This window comes from Ambystoma mexicanum, chromosome 11 (assembly GCF_040938575.1).
Source record: "Ambystoma mexicanum isolate Mex_15411 chromosome 11, UKY_AmexF1_1, whole genome shotgun sequence".
In the NCBI taxonomy this organism is placed as follows: domain Eukaryota; kingdom Metazoa; phylum Chordata; class Amphibia; order Caudata; family Ambystomatidae; genus Ambystoma; species Ambystoma mexicanum.
Window position 1 is genome coordinate 1,471,351,445 of NC_090934.1, and position 23,700 is coordinate 1,471,375,144.

At 47.3% G+C, this 23,700-nt stretch overlaps 1 protein-coding gene across 14 annotated transcripts in view; it reads right to left on the reverse strand.

Moving 5' to 3' along the window:
- PPIP5K1 (diphosphoinositol pentakisphosphate kinase 1) overlaps positions 1-23,700 on the reverse strand; it is a 1,113,174-nt gene that overhangs the window by 766,860 nt on the left and 322,614 nt on the right. For all 14 annotated transcript variants that reach the window (XM_069625171.1, XM_069625166.1, XM_069625170.1 and 11 more), the window contains exon 9: positions 22,860-22,981. In XM_069625171.1, the coding sequence (XP_069481272.1) occupies positions 22,860-22,981 (122 nt within the window). The remainder of the gene's footprint in view (positions 1-22,859; positions 22,982-23,700) is intronic.

A 23,700-nucleotide genomic window follows, 5' to 3' on the forward strand; every position in this document is an offset into this window, starting at 1 on the left:
TCAGGTAAGTTATGCAAACTGGTTTTAAGTTTGCATACTTGTTTCAGACATCTCTGCTACTTTTGCGTTACCTTACAACTGTTCTAAAGTATTTTTTATCCTTTGGATATAGAAAAAAACGATGTGTTTAATACTACTGTGTGATAGTACTTAACTTATTTCAAATTTATAAGCTTTAGTGTTTTTAAAATAAATTATTCTTTTTATATAACGTCTAGCGTGTGTTTCCTTGAACTAAGTGTATGCTCAGAGTACTGTGTGCCTCACTACAGCCCTCATACCTCCTAGACTAAGCGTGGCTGCTCAGCCATTGCTACCAAACCTTTAGGTAGTTCAGGCTAAACCCAAGGGGTGTAACCCTGTTCACTAAAGGTGGGCTTCCTAAAGTCTTGTCACAAGAAGGACTTTGGCAAAATCAGTTAACAAGTGGTGTTTCGGCAGTGGGATTGTGCAGTTGTGGACACACTGAAATGTGGGCGATACACGTGTCCAAGGAAACCGACCTCTGAGGCTAGCCACCAAAATGTTTTGTGTAAAGTCACTTAAACAAAATGGTTGTACTCAGAACCTTAAGCAGGAGGTTCTGGTTTCACTCAAAGTTGAGTAACTTAGAGAATTATGTAAGAAAAGAGGCTTCAGCCAAAAAGGTAACAAAGGTGAATTGATCCAAATGTTGATTGACTTCCAGAAGTCACACAGTGGGCCTCTATCACTCAGACCAAATATTGATTTAAGTCAGGACATTGAGGTCAATTGTGATAAGCTCAAATTTGGGTGGAGAGGAACAACTAGGATTTGAAGATTTAGCACCAGTTTTATAGTCCTCCCGCAGCCACCCAATCACCCATGCCAATGTCAGCACACGCCATGTCTTCTGAGATCCTCCTTGAGTTGGGGAAATAGAAGGCTGGGATTTTGGAAATGAAGTTTCAGTTGCAGCATAGAAAGCTCGATTGAGAAAGGGGAACTAACCCATGAGCTGCAAATGAGAGATGTTTTTTGGTAACTCCTTCACTTTCAGGGTCCTCTGGTGTGGATGCATCCAGGACCAGGAAATCCAAACTTCCCAAGGAGCTGGTGATTAAGTATGATGCGAAGTGTGATATACTTGATTGGTTGAAAGCTTTTGAACTATCATGTGAGATGCAAGATGTGAGTGAGGAAGATCGAGTCCCTTGGGTTATTTCTAGGCTCTCCCAGAGTGGCTATGTGATTCTGGAGAAGGATGCATTAGATAGAAGTGACTACAGCTTGGTCAAACAAGCACTCACAGCCATGTATGCAAAGACCCCTGCCTTTTAGGAAGAATTTGCAGAAATGTGCTAATTCCCTCCACCTTAGAGACCCCCCGCAACTTTGCTGGATTTTGAGGACTTGATTTTTTTTTGACCTGAAGAGATTGTGACCCTTTTTCCCACTCTCTCATGTATTTTACTGTGATTTTGAACACTGTTTGTTTTGGTTGTGGAGTCTGACAAACTCCATAGGCATCATATTTTACATAGTGTCACACAGCACCTTTAGTGCAGTGACACAGGGAAGTCTTTCAGATTTCTCACAAGGGTTAAATACCTTCTCTTGGATAAACGACTGTTTCCAAGAGCAGTAAAGTGAAACTGACTTTACTTACCTTTGTAACTTTCTAGACCCAGCACACACTATCTCACCATAGAGTGCCAGAGGGGTTACTTAGTATCCCCTGTGTCTAGCTTCTCATGTAACATTTTTTACGTTACCCTTTTCTCACTGAATGGCTGGTGGCATTGGTTTTGTTTGAACTACCATGGTGTGCATTTTCCGCGGGCTGCGTTTGCATCTACATTAAAGCACCCAAGTGTGCCATTTTTGTCAAAATGGCCCTGGTCTTCTTTTTTCGCCATTTCTTTGTGGAAAGGTCCTTCTTGAGATTTACTGTGCGCGCCAAACCAGATTTGGTCTTTTTTTTCTTTTAAACATTTTTTATTATTTTATAACACACAAAACATTACAATAATTAGGACTTCCATATCCATGTCAAACAAGATAACGTTACAAACTATGTTCTTCAGTCCCGCTCCCTTCCGCCCCCCCCCAACTTGAGCCATAATGTCCATATCATCAGCCTGTGCGTCCTCAGGCGGGTCGATTGTCCTCCTCGCATCCATGTCATCCCCACTGTGATCGGGCTGGGGGGGGGCACCATGGTAGCCACCAATTGCCTCCATTCAATTAGGTGTCCTACTTCCTCCTCTCCTCCCCTGCTGACCGCTTCGAACCAAACAGCCGTTTCAGCCTCGGCCCATTTCAAGAGGTCAGCCCACCACAACTCCATCCTGGGCCTGTGAGCTGCCTTCCAGCACATTGCAATCCTCCTTTTGGCCAGGATGTATGCCAAGTCCTTCATCTTGCTAATGTGCCTCAGATGACGTGGCCTAGGGAAACCTCCTAGCATGCATGCCCAGGCCGACTCCACCTCTGGCTTAATGCCTTTTTCAGCCAGGCGTATTTTCAGTTCATCCCAAAATCTACCCACCTCCGGACAAGCCCAGAACATGTCTAACATCCCGGCTTCCTCCTCCCCACACCTGCGGCATCTCTGGATCATCTGGCCCCCAAACCTAGTAATCTTACTTGGGGTCAAATATGCCCTTTGTGTGATATATAATTGGATCCGCTGGAGCCTCGCGTTACGGGACACTTTCTTATGATATCTTTGGGCTCTATCCCATAACCCATCCGACATAGGCTCTACCACCTCCTCCTCCCAGAGCTGTCTCAATAAGGACAACTCCTTCCCCACCTTGGACCCGAGTAGCTTGTATATGCGGGATATCTCATGCCCACCCTCTGAGACGTCATATATCATCTCCATGGTGGCATCCGGTTGTTCCGTGAGCAGCACCGCCGGCCATTTTTCTCTCACCCGCTTAACAATTCTGGAGTGGGTTAAATGTTGCCCCTTATGCACCCCGGTGTCCTCCATCAGTTTCTGGATTTTTAGCGCCACTCCATTCTGCCATATGTCTCCCAGAGTGGCCAGACCCATGGGTTCCCAGTATCTACGGACCCCTTGTATCAGTTGGGGGGTCCTCTCTGCATAGCGCCGCCAACGGCACCTGCATGGAAAACTGAACTGGGTATCCCACCAACCGCCATGCTCTATGCCAGACCTCCCAGCCAAGCACCAACAACCGCACCATCTCTAGCACCTTAGGCTTAGGCAGCCACACCACCTCTCTAAGAAAACAGGGAGCCGGTTCACAGCAGCCTAGTTTCCGCAGTTTCTTCCTCCGACAGCCATTTGGCCACGTATTGCAATTGTCCCGCTAGATAATATAACTCAAGGTTCGGCAGGTTTATTCCCCCCCTGTCACACGAATTCTGTAATTTCCAAAGAGCCACCCTGTTCCTGGAGTTATGCCAAATGAAGCCCCTGCACAGGCTGTGGAGACCAGCGAAGAAACGCCTAGAGATCACATGCAGGATGTTTACGAAAAAGTGTAACAGTCTGGGCAGGACTACCATCTTCATTAAAGCTGCTCTCCCCATCATGGCCAGGGGCAGTCTGGACCAGAAACCCATTCTATTTTTGATGCCTTCAACTGCCTTCACTGTGTTGTGTTTATGTTTTTCTCCTGTCGTGTGGTATATGTCGATTCCAAGATATCTGAACGACTTAGTTCGCCAGGGTATTGGCAACACCGACAAACCCCCCGGCGAGACAAATCTATATCTCCCTAGGGGAAACATGAAATATTCTTGGGGTTTACCGCTATGCCGGAAAGGGCGGCATATTGTTCCATCACATCCAGGATGTGTTGTGTGTTCTCTTCTGGGAAGCGCAGGTACAAGAGCATGTCATCAGCATATAACGAAATGAGATGCGGACCGCCTGCGGTGCGTATCCCAATCTCTCCATATTGCTGTCTAAAACAGACAGCCAATGGCTCTAGCGCTAATACATACAACATGGGTGACCAGGGGCAGCCCTTTCTGGTGCCCCTGCTGAGTTGCCATTTGTCTGAGATCGTGGCGCCCATTTTAACCCTAGCATTTGGGGAGCTGTACACCATTTTGACCCACCTAAGATACCCTGGACCCATTCCAAAAGCTTCTAAAGTTGCCAATAGCCAAGGCCATCTTACTGAGTCAAACGCCTTGACTGCGTCAAGCGAGGCGATCGCCAGCTCACCTGGGTCTTCCTCAGTCTGGTTGATAATGTGATGCAGTCGCCTATGGTTATCTGTTATATTCCTACCAGGTACATAGCCTGTTTGGTCAGGGTGTAGCAGTTTGCCGATGACACGCTTAAGCCTGTTTGCCAGCACTGCCGTAAGGATTTTACTGTCTTGGTTGAGCATCGACAGGGGTCTGTATGACCCACAGTCTGTGCTATGTTTACCCGGCTTTAAGAGAGGAATAATCACCGCCTCACGTAGGGACTCTGGCAGCCTGCCCTGCTCATACAACTCATTAAGTATAGCCAGCAACGGGGGTAACAACTCCCTGTTTGTAGGTTATATAGAATTTGCTCGGGAGCCCGTCTGACCCCGGAGCCTTACACGTGGGCAGGTGTCGAATCATTAGTTCAAGCTCTTCTATCGTGATTGGGGCATCCATGTCTGCCCATTCTAAGTCGTCTAAGGTAGGCAAGCCCATGTCTTCTAACGTGTCCCGAATCTCTTGGTCCCCAGCTCCGCCTGGGTCCTCGTAGAGCCATTTGTAGTACTCGCCATTCACTCCCTCCTGGGTGTCCAGGATCCGACCTCCCTCCCCTTTGATTTCCCTGATCGCAGGCCTTGGTGCCTCGCTCTTATATAGCCAGGCCAGCAACCTTCCAGGTTTATCTGGGCCTGCATGCTGTTTCTCAACGTATTTCTTATAGCTCAATTTACATAGCCTGTCCCAGTATTCACAACTAGCTTGCTGAAGCCGTCTCATCCTGGACCCGTCCTCACTAGAGGTACCTCCCCTACGCATAATGTCTTCCAACTCTTCCTCCGCTTCGCGCAGCTCTTGTTCTATGCTCCCCCGAAGCCCTCTGGATTTTGACATAGCCAACCCCCCCACTGCCACTTTGAATGCCTCCCACACCGTTCCCATCGATCTGACACTGCCCGTATTAATCTCAAAGTACTCTGTGATCTCCTCCCTTAAATCCTCCCAGAATCCTGAATCCTGCAGGGCCTCGGCTCTGAGCTTCCACGTCGGAATCCACGCTCTAGGGGGTTGGTGTTGCCACTCCAGAACCAGAGGGGAGTTGTCTGAGAGCACCCTGGCCTTATATTCCGCACCCCTCATCCCGCTTACCAGATCAGCAGCAACAAACCCGTAGTCCAGTCTTGTGTGCAGATCATGTGGTGCTGCATAGTGTGGGTATTGCCTATCTGCTGGGTGCAGATGCCTCCAGACATCCACAAGATCGAAGTCACTCAAGAGGGCCCTTAACACCTTTGCAGCCGGGGTGGGCTTGTCTAGCTTATTGCCTGATCTATCCAGCTTAGGATTCAATACACAATTAAAGTCACCTCCCCTTAGGATCCCGCCACCCAGTAGGGGGCTAATCTTACCATACAGGGTCCGAAAGTAGGCCGCTGTGTCCTGATTGGGGGCATATAAATTTACAATACTAACTTCTCGGTTTTCCAAAATCCCCCTAACAACGATCAGTCTGCCTTCCGGGTCTCCCGTGGACTGAAGCATCTGGAACGGCACGTGGGGTGCTACTCAGGTGATAACTCCTCTTGCGCAAGAAGAGTATGTGGCGCCCTCTATACTCCCTCTCCACTTTCTTTTAAGCACCTCCAGTTTCTCCCTGGTGAGGTGGGTCTCCTGCAATAATGCTATGTCCACCCTCATCCTTTTCAGGTACATCATAACCTTATTGCGCTTCAAATAACTGTTGAGGCCCCTAACATTCCAGGTAACCACTCTAAGGCACCCCGACGCCATGCATACAATATCCTGCCCTTGCTCTCCGTCCTCCCACCCGCCTATTAATATTCCCTCCTTGGCTCATTCCCCACCCGCCCAAAACAAATTCCCCCCTCCCTTTTCCACCCAACAACAAACCCCCACACACCACCCTTACCCCCCCCCCCCCACACTCCCCAAACCCAACAAATGCCCAGCTCCATCCCTGGATCTCAGGCGACCCTGCTTTTGGTACTGCCTCGGTGTGTTGAAGACAGAATCCCGGCAGGGTGTCACTGGACTACCGGTAACCTACCTAAACTACTATAAATGGGGGTATGAGGACTAGCTCTGCGAGCCTCCCTAGCCAGGCAAAAGTCTCAGTGCTCACGGACCATGTCTCATTCCAACATAATCATACCAGCCCGTAAGCTACATCAATTACAATAATCAAGTCCCATAGTCTTAAACTGCGACACCCTCTGGTGCCCCCTCTGTGGATTACTTATCTCTTCCTTCTCCTTCTCCCATCTGGATGTCCGACTCCTGGGGGCAGCTTTGCGTGTCAAGCCACCCCATGGCTTCTTCCAGGTTTGGTCTCTTAGTTCATTTTGCCTTTGGCGGCATTCACGAGTGAAGCCCGCCTCTGGCTCCAGGGTGTCTGGGGTAGGCAGGAAGTGAGGCAGGTGCCCGAAACTCCCTGTGCTTAGCCTCCTAGGAGACCCAAATTTGCCCGGTGAAGCCCTGCTGCAGTGACAAAACGCCAAGTTCGAATCGACAGAGAAGCCCCTGCACGGACGACTTCTCCCCTTGAGTTGGACAGACCAATCGACTCCAAAGTAAGCCACCTGGACATCCATCTCGGAGCTGGTTGAATTTCCAAAGAGTTGCTGCTGGAAACCGTATAACCAGGGAGAGGAGCAGCAGATTGTGTGTGTTGCTTTTAAGCTGACCTAGTGCTTCAGGAAGATCCTCCGGACTCCCAGGAAGTAGGACTGACCAAGCCTGAGCCCCCTCAACAGAGTGCAGGACCCCAGAAGCAAGGCAAGTCCATCTGGACAGCCAGGAACTGTGGTGTTGCTATTTGTGGTAGACGCAACGAGATGAAATACTGAACAGCCAATGAAAGTGAAGTTTGCCGGTTGCGAGTTTTGACCGTCCCAGTTCATTACAGGAGTCCCCCCCAACGTCCTCACTCTTGTTCCCATGACTGAGGTCCAGGAAGAGAGAGATCTGCAGAGCTTGGAAGGAACAGAAGTCTTCAGCTGCACCTTTTTCTTCATTTCTAAGGTACTGTAAAAAAGTCTGAGAGAACTTATCTCTTACTATAGAGTGCTTGCAACTTCTACAACTCACAAGTCTACTCAGCTTGTGGCCCTACATTTGATTCTTATTTTTATCAAAGACAAATCTTGGTCATTAGATTATCGGCGGGCTCGAATCAGTGTCGATTATGTGAGACTCCTGATGAACAAGAAACTGTAAGACACCTGCTCATGTCGTGCCCGCAAATGAGTAAGGAGAGAGCTGCATACTTGTCACCACTTTTGGCAGATTCTACCATCGTCGAAGAGGACATTTTCTGGAGCCGCCTAATGGCAGGTGAAAGTGCCAGATGGACTATGGCGACAGCTAAATTGCTAGAAATAGCCCTAACAAAGACTATACAGTGAACGACTATGTTGGAACCACCAGCCTCGTGATTCCTCTTTTCTTCAACGTTTCTGAGCAAGTGGATTTTGTAGCACAAAGGATTCTACTTCTTTTACTGTACTTGTAAAAATCTTAAATGATTAAACACAAGAATAAAAAAACAAAGAACTTGTGCAAAGACTTGTCCATTTACTTACCAGAAGTGCTTCATCCTATACAAGAATTTTTCCCATTGACTTTGGCTTAGCCTATGGAATGGTAGGACTCTTCTTGAGGGATCCAAAAGTGTTTGCCTGCTTAAGAATATGTGTGGTCTCTTGTTCTAATAACCTTTGCCGTTTACCAACTTCTAAGAGTATTCTAAATGCCAACAGTAAGATATTAATGTCCCCAGGACCCTAGTTATTGAAGTCACCTGTGGGTGTAGGTTGTGTCTGTGGGCCATCCCAACAAGGTCTGTACTGTTTTAGAAACTAAGAGTGAACAGTATTGAAGTGTATTTGTGTGTTACTATTTTATTGCTCCCTTCTGAAGCAGGCTTATTCTAACTGACTGATTAATGATTGTTTATGTAAGAAACCTTCAGTGTAAGTGTTTATTTGAATACCTCTAACTGTGAATCTCTGTGTAACTCCACTACAGCTCACATTGCCCCCTCTTGAGATAAGCCTGGCTGCTCAACACGCTTCCAAAACGGTGTAGTACAAGCTTATACCAAAGGTTGGTTTTGCGTACACCTGTAGTCAGAGTTGTGTGTAGTGGTCCCAGAGGGTACTGCCTATCACTGCCCAATATCTGAAAAAGATTAGAGAGTACAAGAAGTGATGGAATGTTGTGGGCAACCTGGGTTTGTGAATCCCTGACAACCTTTAATGGGTGGATTGAAGGCCACAAAGTTAGATTGATTGAGGGCCTGAGGAATCTCTTAATGCTGAACAACATGTGTGATGTCTGTTCCCCAGAATTGCGACAGGACCTTGCTGACTCTAAAGAACTAGATCCCAAGAAGCCAGCACTTGCTGCCGACTTGTGGGTAGTCAACAGGCCCACTCATAATGCTTCTGGGGCTCCTCACAAGGAGGAGGAGGGGAACAAGCACAATAAGGATGGGAAAAAGAATTCCACTAATAACCCATCCAAAGAGGGCCACAAAAAATAAACTAGAAACACCATTGATGTCAGCCACATGGTTTCCACGCCGTTTCTCAATTGCCTTTGTCTGCGTTGACTACACAGGGGCAGCGTCTCTCCTGGTGGCTGAACTTCTGCTTCCCATGCTCCTCAGCCTTCCGGTTCGCAGGGAGTTGCTTCTTTGGACTTTCCTTTCTGTCCGTTCGACACCGGACCACCTCTGGACTCTGCCAATCGTCTGAAGGCTTGTTTCCAGACCGGAGATAGGAGCTTTGCACCTAGCATCTGATCAAGAAGAGGAAGAGAGTGAACCTCTCCCAGATGTTTTAAGGGGACAGCCTTCAGATGGGTCAGTAGAAGACAATGCAGCAACAGGAGGAGTGCAAAGATTTGTTAACTCACTTTGCGCCCCTCTGTCCTCACTTACACCATGCTTGACCCCTTTGGGCCAACATGACATGGACACCGGTGATAGTGTCCCTGTTAAGAGCAGGGGTTACAGAACGTCAGATAATGTTAGGAACCACATTAAAGAAGAAGCGGTCAACAAGATCCTTGACCTAGGAGTGATTGAACGTTCCACAAGTCCCTGAGCTAGCCCAGCTGTGTTAGTGTCAAAGGCAGGAACTAAGGAACGTAGATTCTGTGTGGACTTTAGAGCATTAAATGCAGTTACCAAGACTGATGCCTATTCCTTGCCAAGGACAGATGCACTGGTGGGTAAGCTGGGCTCAGAAAAATTCCTCAAGTACTTTTCTTTTTTAAACTCGTTTTATTCGTTTTTCAACAACAAAAGCAAACACATCAAGACCATTGACGTTGTCAGTGCATTTTTACGGTACTATGGAGCATCAGTGTCCATTTATCGCCCAGGCATTGGGACCAATAGGTAAAGAACCCATCTGTTAAACCAATGCAGTAGGGCAACAAGCGAACAGTCCACATAAGCCGGTTCTCATAACAAAGGTAAGACTGTCTACCGACCAAATTTACAGATTAGTTTAAAGCCATGTCAACACAACTGGTCTTGATCCCCTGCCATTTCCCACCCATTTTGCTCTCCACCCCATGCTCCCCAACTAAGTAAGCTTATGGATCTATGTAAAATAAAATACAATCGGTGGCAATTCTGAGATGGTAACCCAATATGTGTGCACGCCATCACAATGCCCCTCTTGCCCCACAAGGTTGTGTCCTCGTCCCTGGCCCCCTGCCCCAAAAGCCTTATTGAATGGGTGACCCTCTAGCTGAGTGGGTTAGCCTTTATGTGTAAGCGTTAATCCTAAGAATGATTCAACTGTCCCCAAGTAGCTAGCCGCCTGGGGCATTTTGGTCTGCCGCCTGAGGGCACCCCGCTCCATGTAGCACATTTTAGACACGAGGGATTCCCATGTGGCTAAAGAGGGTGGGCAAGGATCTTTCCATGCCAGGAACAGGGATTTCTGCACTGTAAAGAGTATCGAGTGTATGAGAGCCCGGGTAGTATGCTCTTCGTGTCAGTCTTCATGTTGGGCCCCGAATAGCATCTCAAGGGGCGCCATATGAACTTTAGCCCCCCCCCTATTTCTTTGATGTTGTGATGTATCGCCTGCCAGAAGCCCTTGATGCACGGGCAGGACCATAAAATATGCCCCATGATGCAGAGACCTTCACAACCACGTCAACAGTAGGGAGATTGTGACAGCCCAATTCAAGTACTTTTGACCCGACAAGTGGTTATTGGTAGATTGCCATGACTGGCCAGTCCAAGGAAAAGACAGCATTCTCAATTCCAGAAGGCTTAAAACAGTTTACGGTCATGCCCTTCAGCTTAAAGAATGCACCTGCCACATTCCAGAGAATGGTTATCCATGTTCTGAATGGGTTAGAGAACTTCTGCATGGCATACTTGGATGACCTTGCAGTTTTCAGCCCTACCTCGAAAGAACATCTGAACCACCTGGGGCATGTGTTGCAGGCCCTTAAAAAGGCCAATCTGACCATCAAAACAAGTAAATGCCACGTTGGTCAGAGTAAAGTAGTCTACCTTGGTCATGACGTAGGAGGAGTTGGAAATAAGGCCCTTACCCAGCAAAATACAGGCTGTACAAGACTGGACCACTCCAACTACTCAAACTCAAGTAAGAGCCTTCTTAGGGCTTAATGGTTACTGCACGAACTTCATTGAGAACTATGGGACCATATCTTCTCCTCCGAGTACTGTATCCTCTCATAAGTACCCTAAGTCAGTCCGATAGCACAGCGAGTAGAGCGCTTGCTTTGACATCTGTGCAGAGCCTGCTGATACAGGTTTGAATACTGGCAGGGCCAAACTCAGTCTTTCATCCTTTCGAGGTCGATAAATGAGCACCACACACTGTGGGTAAAAATAATCAGTCTTAGATACCCGAGGGTTCGTAGCGCTATATAAATGCTAAATTATTATTAAAAAGGTCAAGTGGAATGAGTACCATGGATAAAGTCTTGCAGGGGCTAAAAGACGCCCTCTGTGAAGCACCAGTGCTGAGCGCTCCAGATTATACTCAGGCCTTCTTCGTCCCGACTGATGCTTCCAACACAGGGATAGGAGCAGTCTTGAGTCAATTTGATAGCAAAGGCCGGGGGCACCCCATCTGCTTTATTAGTTGAAAACTAAAATATAGGGAAACCAGGGGGGCCACAGCTAAACGTGAATATTTTTCTATTGTATGGGCCATGAGGAAATTCAGGTCATCTCTATGGAACTACTTTCAGGATTCAAACTGGCCACCAACCATTAAGGTGGCTGATGCAGATGTGAAAGGAGAAAACCCCAAATTGCTCAGGTGGTCCATAAACTCCACAGCTTTGACTTCACTATTGATCACAGGTCAGGTACCCAACCTAAGTCTTAGTTATTTACCTGTAACTGTATTTCTCCAGTATTGGTATCTTTCATTGATTCATATGCTTGAATATTCCCCGTCAGAATCCTCTGTAATTTAAATAATTGTATATTTAATTTAACTTTTCCCTATGGGAAAAAACTATACAGCAAGCCCCATAGGGCCTGTGTAGGCCTTCACTTGTGCAGTAGCTCCACCTCTTTTGGTCCTAACCAATGAGGTGGCAGGGCTTAGGCTCCACCCCAGGCAGCCAATCATCAGAGTTTGCACCATGTAGGCCAATAGTTGATGACTGAATGGTTACGGAGCAGCCACTCCCCAGGGGAGGAGGGTGGGCGCATGTGAATCTATGAAAGATACCAATGCTGGAGAAATACAGTTACAGGTAAATAACTAAGACTTCTCCATCATTGGATCTTTAATAGTTTCACATGCTTGAATAGAATACCAAGCAGTCAAAATTAGTATGAACGTGTCAGATAGCAAGACGTTTGTGTATAGCATTTTGTGTAAGCATTTTTGGCTTTCCACAGCACATTTAATAAAGGAAATTCATAGGTGTGGACACCATGGCTATTTGTCGGGCAGTTCTTGATACTTAACTACACTGCTGCTATATCTATCTATTACTGTAAAGCTAAACATAATGGTAGAAAAACTCACTTGGAGAAAGTGAGCCTAGAACAGTACATGTACAGTTACACCAGCAACAGGAAGGCGGGAAAAGGAGAGAACATTAAACTAACGTTAGGCCAATTCTGCCTTACTTGCAAAAATAGGCGTTGAAGCACTGCCTGTCCTATTGCAGTTTCCCTTCTGCTGTCCTCTTCCAAGCAGTAGTGTCAGGCGAATGTGTGGAGCGTACTCCATGTGGCCGCACAACATATGTAGAGACCCCTGCTTAGAACGCTGCCGAAGCTGCTCTTGCCCTGGTGGAGTGTGCTGTTGGCATGGACCATTTCTTAATTGGTGGCAGTGAGCGATGCAGTTGTAGACCCAACGTGTCATATCCTGTTTGGAAATGCATTGACCCTTATTAAGTGCTGCAAACACGATGAAAAGCCTCTTGGCGGCCCTAAGGTGTTTTGTCCTTTGCATGTAGAATATTAGTGTTCTAGCCACGCACAGTGAATGCAGCATTTGCTCAGCTGCCCTTGTACGATTGCTGAAGAATGTAGCTAATACGATCCACTCTGACAGTATAGACTCAGACATGACCTTAGGGCTGAATCTAGGATGAGGTCGGAGGAGGACTATCATTCTGAAAGATGGTAAATGGCGGTTCGATGGAAAGTTCCTGCAATTTCCCAATGCGTCTGGCTGACGAGATGGCCACTAAAAAGGCTGTCTTCCAAGACGGGAACTCTATGTCACATCTCTGGAACGGCTCGTATGGTGCTCTCATCAGTGATGCCAGAACTGTGTTAAGACTCCAGGAAGAGATGGCTTTTCTTTCTCTGGGAAGGGTGTGCATCAAATCTTTCATGAAGGATTTTACTGCAGGATCCAAGACCAGAGAGCTCTGATGAGGCTGCGCAGTACAAGCGGAGATGGCCGAAAGGTGAACGTTGATGGGTGAGTGCACTAATCCCCTTTTTACCAACTGTAATAGAGAAGGCACGATGGGTTCAACTGATGCGGAGAGAGGAGCTGTACTCGTACTTGCGCACCACACCTTGAACAGCTTACACTTTTTGGCATATGTTCGCCTTGTGGACAGAGCCCTGGCTGCTTGGAGTATGCCCCAGCCCTCTGGGTCTAGTGTAAGGTAGTGGAATCGTTGCAGCTGAGGAACCAGCCCGAGAGACAGACTGGCTGGGTCGCGGTGTAGCAACTTGCCCCAGTGCTGAAACGGTAGGCGTGGATGTGATTGGAGACGGATGGGGATATCCTGTGCCAGTTTAAGGAGTGCAGTGTAGCAGATCTGACGTGCCCATGTCGGGGCTATCATGATGCATGGTTGGTTGGTCATTCTGCGGAGCACCCGCGGTATCAAAGGTGTCGGTGGGAAGCTGTAGAGGAACTTCCCCCTCCAGTCCACCGAGAATGCACCCCCCCACCCCAGGAACATTTCTCCGGGTACCTGGAATTGAATGGATAGCATTTGCTGTTTTCGGACGTTGCAAATAGTATTCTGGGGCTTCCCCCACCTGCGGAACAGCGTGTCCTGCTCCTGATCGCTCAATTCCCATTCATGGGATTGCAAGAATTGCCTGCTGAGCTTGACCACCAGAAAGTCGTCCTTCCCGGGAAGGTGTTTTGCTCTCATGTGGATCCCTTCATGCAATGTCCAATTCAAAAGTCTGTGAGCCTCTACTGACAAGATGCTGGATTTTGCAACCCTTGTTTGTTTGTGTAGTCCGTCTGCACTGTCATCACCTGCCCAGTGAGTACTGGTGGGAAAGATCTCAGTGCCCATCGGATGGCCCAGAGTTCGAGCAAATTTATGTGCAGGCAAGATTCTTGTGACCACACCCGGCTAAGAGTAGAATGGATGAGTGTAACTGGAAAGGACTGACTTGTTGCAGATTGGTATCCCTTGGCCCACCATTTCAAGGCCTTGTGGAATGTTGGCGTGAGGTGCAAGATGTCCTCCCATGATCCGCTGTGTTGGACCCATTACTTGTCCAGCTCCTCCTTCAGCGGTCTCATTATCAGCCTGCAATTGGGCATGAGGAAGATACAGGAGGACATCATGCCCAGGACGGACTTGTATTGTCTTACAGTGGAGCTTATTTTTCTTTGGAACCATGCAGCAAGACTTTGCATTGTCGTCACCCCATATGGAGATGGCCAAACCCTTGGGAGTCGAGTAACTAGATCTGCCCCCAGTAAGATGGAGATCTGTGCTGGTACGGGAGAGGACTTGTTTTCATTGATCGAGAAGCCTAGTTTTTGAAGCAGAGCTGTCGTCTGCTCCAGTGCCTCCAACGATGCTCTCAGGGAAACGCCCTTTATGAGCCAGTCGTATAGGTATGGACTTTTTTGTTGAAGTGGGACTCGCTCAATCACTGCCTTTTGCAATAGCTTGTAGACCTCTGCCCACGCTTGTTCCAGCAAGTGTGCGTTCCTCGTTCGTGGAGATTGCAACAGAGGTCGCTGTATGCAGTCTATGGTGTGGCCCCCTTTTTCCACCTATAGTACCCATATGTCTGAAGTGATGGTGTCTAATTGCCCCAGGTGTTGGGTTATGTGTCCTCCCACCGGGGTGCAATGCAGAAGGCCTGTTGTCCTGGAGTCCATTTTTTCTTGGTATGGCCTATGCCATGGCCAAATCCCCTCTTGCCTCTTTGGCGTTGATCTCTTGTGGAGCTCTGCTGATATCTGCCTCCCGTTTGGTAGTAGCCTGATACTGGTGCCTGCCCTTGAAAAGATCTGCTGTACGTTCTGTATTTGGAGCTGGAGACCTGAAAGGAGCGAAAAGGGCGGCGCTCCATTTCTTTGTCTTTTAGGGAATTTATAGCTATAGCCGCATCCGTGTCCGACTTGATGCCTTTCAAGTGATCATCGATTCCCTTCCCAAATAGTTCTTGGCCATCCACTGGCATGTCTAAAATTTGAGCCTGTACCTCCGGTCTAAAGCTAGTGGCCTTCATCTAGGCCTGCGCCACAAGACTGTGCCATGTGCCATTTCTCTAAAGCAACAATCGGTTGCGTCCACTGAGGCATCTATCATGTGGTCCGAGACAGCCTCCCCATCTGTCACTATGACCTTAGCCTCCTCCTGGAATTCATCTGGCGGGTGCTTCACTAGACACGACATGCGGAGCCAAAGTTCTCTGTCCAACCTGGCCATCATCGCCATGGCGTTACTAGCCCTTACAGCCAATGAAGCTGCCGCTGAGACTTTTCTACCCATTGCCTCTAGTTTGCGTCCCTCCTTATCAGGTGGAGCTGTGAGAGGGGAAACTGGATTTTACAGTCTTTTTCTCACTGCAACTGTGACCACGGAGTCAGGCTTAGGGTGACCTCTTAGTTACACCAGTGCTGAATCGGGAGCCTTATATTTTTGTTTGGCCTTGTATTGTTTTACAGTGGAGCTTATTTTTCTTTGGAACCATGCAACAAGACTTTGCATTGTCGTCACCCCGTATGGAGATGGCCAACCCTTGGGAGTCGAATAACTAGATCTGCCCCAGTAAGATGGAGATTTGTGCTGGTACGGGAGAGGACTTGTTTTCATTGATCGAGAAGCCTAGATTTTGAAGCAGAGCTGTCGTCTGCTCCAGTGCCTCCAACGATGCTCTCAGGGAAACGCCCTTTATGAGCCAGTCGTCTAGGTATGGAAAAACATTTACCCTGATCGTCTAAGATGGGCGGCAAATGGAGCTTGACATTTTGTGAAGACTCTCGGTGTGGACTTGAGCCCAAAGGGGAGCACCTTGAATTGGAAGAGTGGTTAGCCAACAGAGAACTGAAGAAACTGCCTGTGGGACGGATGGATGGGCACATAGAAGTAGGCATCTTCTAGATCCATTGTGGCCAGGAAATTACCCGTGTGGAGGCATCAGTGGGGGGGGGGGGAGAGGAGGAGGGGGTTGCCTCATTTTGAATTTGAGGCGACAAAATAATTTGTTAAGGGTCCTTAGGTCCAGTATCGGGCACCACTGTCCATTCTTTTTCTCTATCGGGAAGAAGTGCGAGTAAAATTCCTTCCTTTTTTGTTAAAGTGGGACTCGCTCAATCACTGCCTTTTGCTATAGCTTGTAGACCTCTGCCCACGCTTGTTCCAGCAAGAGTGCGTTCCTCGTTCGTGGAGATTGCGACAGAGGTCGCTGTATGCATTCTATGGTGTGGCCCCCTTTTTCCACCTATAGTACCCATTTGTCTGAAGTGATGGTGTCCAACTGCCCCAGGTGTTGGGTTATGTGTTCTCCCACCGGGGTGCAATGCAGAAGGCCTGTTGTCCTGGAGTCCATTTTTTCTTGGTCTGGCCTATGCCATGGCCAAATCCCCTCTTGTCTCTTTGGCGTTGATCTCTTGTGGAGCTCTGCTGATATCTGCCTCCCGTTTGGTAGTAGCCGATACTGGTGCCTGCCCTTGAAAAGATCTGCTGTACGTTCTGTATTTGGAGCTGGAGACCTGAAAGGAGCGAAAAGGGCGTTGCTCCATTTCTTTGTCTTTTAGGGAATGTATAGCTATAGCAGCATCCGTGTCCGACTTGATGCCTTTCAAGTGATCATCGATTTCCTTCCCAAATAGTTCTTGGCCATCCACTGGCATGTCTAAAATTTGAGCCTGTACCTGCGGTCTAAAGCTAGTGGCCTTCATCTAGGCATGCGCCACAAGACTGTGGCATGTGCCATTTGTCTAAAGCAACAATGGGTTGCGAACACTGAGGCATCTATCATGTGGTCCGAGACAGCCTCCCCATCTGTGTCTATGACCTTAGCCTCCTCCTGGAATTCATCCGGCGGGTGCTTCACTAGACACGACATGCGGAGCCAAAGTTCTCTGTCCAACCTGGCCATCATCGCCATGGCGTTACTAGCCCTTACAGCCAATGAAGCTGCCGCTGAGACTTTTCTACCCATTGCCTCCAGTTTGCGTCCCTCCTTATCAGGTGGAGCTGTGAGCGGGGAAACTGGATTTTACAGTCTTTTTCTCACTGCAACTGTGACCACGGAGTCAGGCTTAGGGTGACCTCTTAGTTACACCAGTGCTGAATCGGGAGCCTTATATTTTTTGTTTGGCCTTGCCACTAGTGCTGGCATGGAGAGAGGGGTGGCCAGAATCTTTTCCCCCGCTTCCCAAATAGCATCTAATATTGGGATTGTGGTTACTGTCCAGGATCTCTTGTCTCTGTGCTCATGGAGGACTGATGGCTTTTCTTCTGAGGCTACTTGAATCTTAAAGATCTCCCCCGACTTTTCAATAATAGAGTGAAATAATATAATATCATTCGGAGGGAGGCTCCCCCTGGAGAGTCCTGCTTCTTCTACGTTACGATGACAGATTCCCAATCGTCTGGGTCCGTGTCGGCTATATCTTGTGTCAATTCATCCCCACCTGGTTCTTCGCCACATGTTTCCTTGTCCAAAAACTCCCTGGTTCCCTTGGGTCTTCCGTGGGGTTGTCAGTCCATTCAGGGGCAGTGATGGTGGATGGCGCTCTGGGTTCCCAGGTTCTTTGAAGAGAGGACCTAGGCGGGGAGGGAGACCCACTGTACTGCGATTGCCATCCCTGGCGACTGCCGACAGACAAACGTTGTCTGAGTGGTGAATGGTGTGGAAAGCAGGCCCTGGGGTAGCTGCTTCTAGCGTGCCCTGCCGTGCACCTGCTGTGAGGGTCTGCCCTCTTCTTGACTTGGTTGAGGAGCAAGCAGCCTTGCTCTTGGTCTCCTCTAAATCTCCTCCATTATTATGTGCATAGTTTGCATCAGAGCCGGGTCGAAGGGATCTGCAGTGTCTTCCATGACTGGTTGCCAGTGTGGACTATGCTTCTTAGGTTGTACTGGTTGCGGCTCCTCTCCTTCTGAAAACACCTCCTGCAGGATGTCTGGCAATTCTGCCATTTGTTACAGGGGACAACTGTGCCGTTCCTTTTAAGCACTCTATCTGCGGCGTCTGCGAATCCAGTTTACCTAGTGCATCCTCTGGCTGTATTACTTGCACAGGAGGCACCTTGATGCCCGCTGCCGTGGACGATGGAGTGCCAGTTGATGGGCCTTTTGCTGTTGTTTTTGGGTTTCTGTCGATGACTGTCTTCGTGAACGCATGCTCTGTGGATTAATTCTACATGGATGTGTGCTTCATCGACGACTCCTTTGACGATGATGTTTTCATCAACGAGGTAATGGATTTCTTGGTCGACGATGATTTTTCCGTCGATGGTCCAGGCGTTTTTGATGGCGGGAGGCTGCTTGTTGATGGCGAACCGTATCTAAGCATGGACGATGCCCCTGTGAAAGATTAAGATTTAAATTCTTTACCTTTCTTATGAAGATCCCCTTTTGCAGTGCCTCAGAGTTTTTTCAGATCCCAGCATGGACTGTCACTCCTCTTCTTTGCCTTGGAGGGTGGATACTCTGTCCTATCCACTGATGAAGCTCTCCTCTTCGGAGCTTGCTTCTCAGTGTGCCTGGTGGAAGTTGAAGGTGCAGTCTTTGAAGATTCTTCCTCAGAAGACATTTGCCTGCTTTCTAGAGGTAGCAGGAGTTTTCTAGGACTGTCCTCCAGAGTCTTTTTGGAGAAGGTCCGATAAATATTTCAGCACTGAATTTCATGAGGGTAGAGGCAGTAGATACAATATTTGTGAGGGTCTCCAATAGAAATTACACTCTTGCCACATTTGCTGCAGTCCCTGAAGAAGGAGGTCTTCTCCTTGGCAGCCTGCATTTCTGGTATCGGGTAATAAAAACGTGGCAAAAATGTTGCTGGTTAAAAAAAATTAAAATCGCAGCAAAAATGCTGTGGTTTTACCTAGTAAATGTGTACCCCATTAAACCATTTAAGGTGAGCAGGGGTTGCGGGGGTGTCCTCTGCTCCCCTTAAATGGTATAATGGGTCCGGGGGTTGAGGGGTGTCCCCAGCATCGTTTACATGATTGTGGCGGCAAACCCACAGCATTTTTGCCACTATTTTAAGTCATGGAACCGCATTTCTGACTCTGCCATGAGGTGAAGCAAGGCAGACCAACACTCGACGTTTAGGAGAGAAAAAAAGAGTGACCTGAGCCCAGGAACACTAGCCAGTGAAAGCAGTCGCAATACAGGGAAAGCAACTACACTAGGTTGAGTAAAATATGATTTTAGATGAAGTGAATAAAGCTCAGAAAGCTCGCGAGGATTCCCCTGTTCAGTAGGACCATAGTTAAATATCTGAAGATGGCTGCCTGGGGTGGAGCCTAGGCCCTGCCGCCTCATTGGTTAGGGCCTAAAAGGACCAGAGGCGGTAGAGGGACTGCACATGTGAAGGGCTTCACATGCCCTATGGGGCTTGCTGTGTAGTTTCCTCCTATAGGGAAAGGTTTCATTAAGTATAACATTATAAAATTTCTGAGGAATCCCATCTGACGACAGGAAATTGCTGGACCTCTTCCCTTTAATCCTGAATGAGTGGAGCCTTTTTCCATTCATTCATTCTTACAGGCTCTGTCTTTTGGAACTCTGTTCTCTGTATTTAACTGTCCTATGGAGTCTACTTTCCTCTGTATCTCTTTTAAGGCATCTGTATTTTACTTGTGCAGCATGGCTCCTTATGGGCAGTGTCGCTGGGAACCCTTCAGGTTGTCCTTTGAGATTCTTTCTTTATCCTTATTTTCTACTGATCTTAAGGATCGGGGGGATACTTTGTATCTCTCCTAAAACTTTATATTCTGAGCGATTGGCACACGACCTTATGTGGAGTGCCGAGAGGATACTTAGTACGCCCCTTCTCTCTGCTCCTGTGACTTTTTAGTCACCTAGACAGCCCTTTAGTCATGGCTGCTGGCAGTGCACGTGATCTACCAACTATTGTGTTATTTGTTACTGCAGACTGTATTCACAGTCACGGTTGTGCACAGTAGGGCTACCCAAGTTCTAACTTGGTGGCGCCTTTCTTTTATTGCCATTTCTATCATGGTTGTTCTTTGTTAGCCCTTTTACCATTCTGGGGGGAGAGGTCTGTGTGTGTGAGTTTTGCCTTTGGCGGGAACCCCTGGGTGTTCCCGCCTAGGCTCCAGTGTGTCTGAGCAGGCAGGAAGTGGGCAAGGAGTTATTTACTCCCCTGCTCTTTGTCTGTCTGAGTGCCTGAATGGAACCAGCTCCCACTGGGGGTCTGGCTGTCCTGATTGGACAGTCGCACGCACCTTTGTGCAAATTGCTGAGAGATATTGCAGAGGAGTGTGTTCTGAAACTCAATAAAAGGTGAGGTTCCGGTGGTGGAAGGCAAGTCGACCACTGGAAACTGAAGTAAACGAAGAAAAAGACAAACAGGAACACCTGCAGACTCTTGGCAACACCGTGATGCGACCACTGCTGTCCTGACCCCATTTTCTGTACGACAGAGGAGCTCCTAAGAGGACTCCTTCCCTTTGACTGGTGTGAACAACCAGTCCTAAGACAAACTTTAATCAGAGCCATCTCCCGCGGTGCTGTGCCTCTCTAGGGCTGCAGAAACCCAATTCCAGGAGACCTTCAACCCAATTGAAGTGCATCGTTGTGGAAAGGCCAATCTGTCCAAGTCTTTGCTGAGCACTAGGTGAACCTCCTGAGACACAATCTTGACTTGTCCAAGTCCCCTCACCAGAGTGCAGGACTTCAGGAACCGAAGAAGATTGTCTGGGCGAATCATGTCCTTTGTTGGTGCTACAGAAAAGGTGCCAAAACTGCAGAGTGACCAGAGAAGCTACTGAAATCCGCACCAGAGGTCCTCCCTCGAGAATGCTGCTGAAAGATCTGTTCATTGTCCTGCTTTTCGTCAGCAGACCAAGGAATCCGGAGGTCGGGTCCAGCGCTGCCACATCAAAGAGACTCCAGCCACAAACATTTCTTCAAACCAAAAGGTACAGTGGGGAACAAAGTATTGCTTATCTTAATCCGAAAAGTCACTCCAAATCGTTCGAGTGCACGTAGGTGTCCAGGGCCACCCACTCTTAACTCCGACCTAAGCTGCTGCTTGTGTTCCTTTAGCAAGTCCATTAACAGGGTCCCCAATGTTGGTTGGATCTGCTTACATCTTAGAGACTAGAAAATATCCACCAGAGTTTTCGTTGTTCTACTGCTTGTCAAGACTTTGAGACCTCTCTGAACTGCCTTTAGCTAGGGTGGCGTTTTGGAGTTTACAAGCCTTGCTGTGCAAAGAAACTGCCTCTAGAACCTTAAGCTTTGCTAGTATTGTACTAACCAACTGTTTTAATTCCTAAAAGTCACCATCTTATGTGATTGTGCTAACTAAATCCAGTAACCGTATTAGTTTGTGGGTGCTCCAGTGCACATTATTACCGATAGTATGGTTGAACTGTCATTAGTGTCAAAAGCTGTAAGAATTGTACCAATTGTAACCACAAGCAACTACAAACTAAGCAGTGGCCTCTGAAAAGTATTTTAAAGTGTTTTGTATTAATGTGCTAATTATTTTAAAGTAACTATTATGTATATATAATATATATTTTAATGTACATTTATGTGTGTTTCTTTTCATTGCATTACTAACTAGGTGCAGTGTACTTAACTACAGTTCACATTTTCCTCTTAAGATAAGCCTGATTGCTCTGCCACTCTACCAAGGTTCCATGAGTAATACAGACTGATACTAAGAGTTGGAGTCTAAAAAACATTGGGATAGTTTTATAAAAGTCTTCATATTTGATTGCATGTTTCTCTTTTTACTTGAGTTACATCTTCATTCTTTGAGTATTTGCATATCGTTTCCATGAGTCTCGGTATCTTTCCTTCATGACGTCACTCTGCCTTCGTCAGATTTCACTTATAGCTCTGTGATGTCCAATGGTGTGTGCAGACATTTTTCCACCCTCTCAGTGCGAGGGTACATTCGGTACGGCTGTCTGGGAGCAGATTGTCTCTCATACACTCAATGCAGTATTGGGATGAAACCCAGGGCTCTTCTCTTGCTGTTCCAGTATGAATGTGGTGAGGGACGGGAGCTAGGGATGACATGCTCCTCTGCAAAGCCAAATCTAAATGATCGTTTCCACCAACGCACTCCCCATCATACTTGTGGCATGACAGACCCAACAAGGGTCCAAAACACATCAGGAAAAGGGTTTCAGTGTTAGGGTGACTTCAGGTAAATTGGCAAAAAAGAAAGCAAAATATTTATGGGGCCTACAAAATGGGTCAAGTGAAGCACACAAATTGAATTCTGCCCCAACGCTAACAATTATCCTTTTAATGAATTACTAGGTGCAAAGATGCATGCATATTAAAACGTTCAGTTTTGAAGCATTTCAACATCATTTTTACTCTTATAAAAAACATTTCAAAACACTTCTATTGGTAATGGACATTACTTTTTTACTTGCTAAAACAGGGAGAAAAAAAACTCAATTCAAATTCTTAGCTCGAGTCCTGGGAGAGGTATAGGGCAAAAGGCCTTGGGCAGCGGGAACCAGCAATACCATGGCGTCTATAATGAGCTGCCTGGGAGTCTAATAATAACTTCTTACGTGTACACTGAAGATTAGTGCATCATTGTGAAACTGGTGCATGAAAAAGGTGTGCTGTGTCCAAACTCGGCTATCGGAACGGCAATCCACCTATTAGTCTGTTGGCCACACTGTCACAATCCTAAGGCCCCCATACACACCCCATCTATGGTACCATGAAACACACTGCTTTAAAAGCCTGGCCAATGGGGTGGCAGGATTCAGACTTACCCCAATATTTTGGCACAGTCGTCATAATACTTCATGGAGTTTTTAACAAAGCTGAATCCATTTACATCACAGACAAAGGAATGCCCATTGGCTCGAAGCAGATCAAAGCCACACACAGTTTGCTGCAAGAGAAGGGGGTAGTCACTATTAGAATGATCATGGACCAATTATTACTTGGTAAAACACATTTGAGCTCTTACCTACGTACAGGTAATAATCCTATGGTACATTACAATGACCAAATGTAAATATTAAATTCCTGTTCTGCCCCCCTGGAAGATGCAAAGGCACAGTGTAACGATGCATTAAATATTGCCTTTCGTGAAAACCATAACCTGCATTAGTTAGTATCACTGCACAGAAAGAACTTGAAAAAGGCCACAGGTTGTGACCAGGTGATGAATCCAGCAAACATGGTATTTTCTCCAAAGATTTGAAAATGACTCTAGAAAGAATGCCACACTAAATCAAACATTTCAGGGTAAAATATAGGAAAGGAGGATTTTGGTAAAAAGTTAGTGAACTATTCAACTTCATAGCATTTTACAGGATACACAAGCAAAGGTGAAATTGCAGAGGGGGCAGCTAGTGCAGCATTGCCGGACAGCAGACCTCAGCTATGAGACCCAAGGGCACACTGTCATTAAAATAGTCTTATGCCAGGTGTTATGAGGGTTTAGGCCAATAATAATAATCCTCTCTCCTCCTCTTCCTCCTCTTGCTCTTCCTCCGCTTCCTCCTCCTCTCCTGGCCCTTCAGCAGCCACCTCGCCTCCTACTGCTTTCCTTTGTTCACCCCTGACATTGTTTCTAGACAAGTCCGATCTATGAAAGTCTCACCA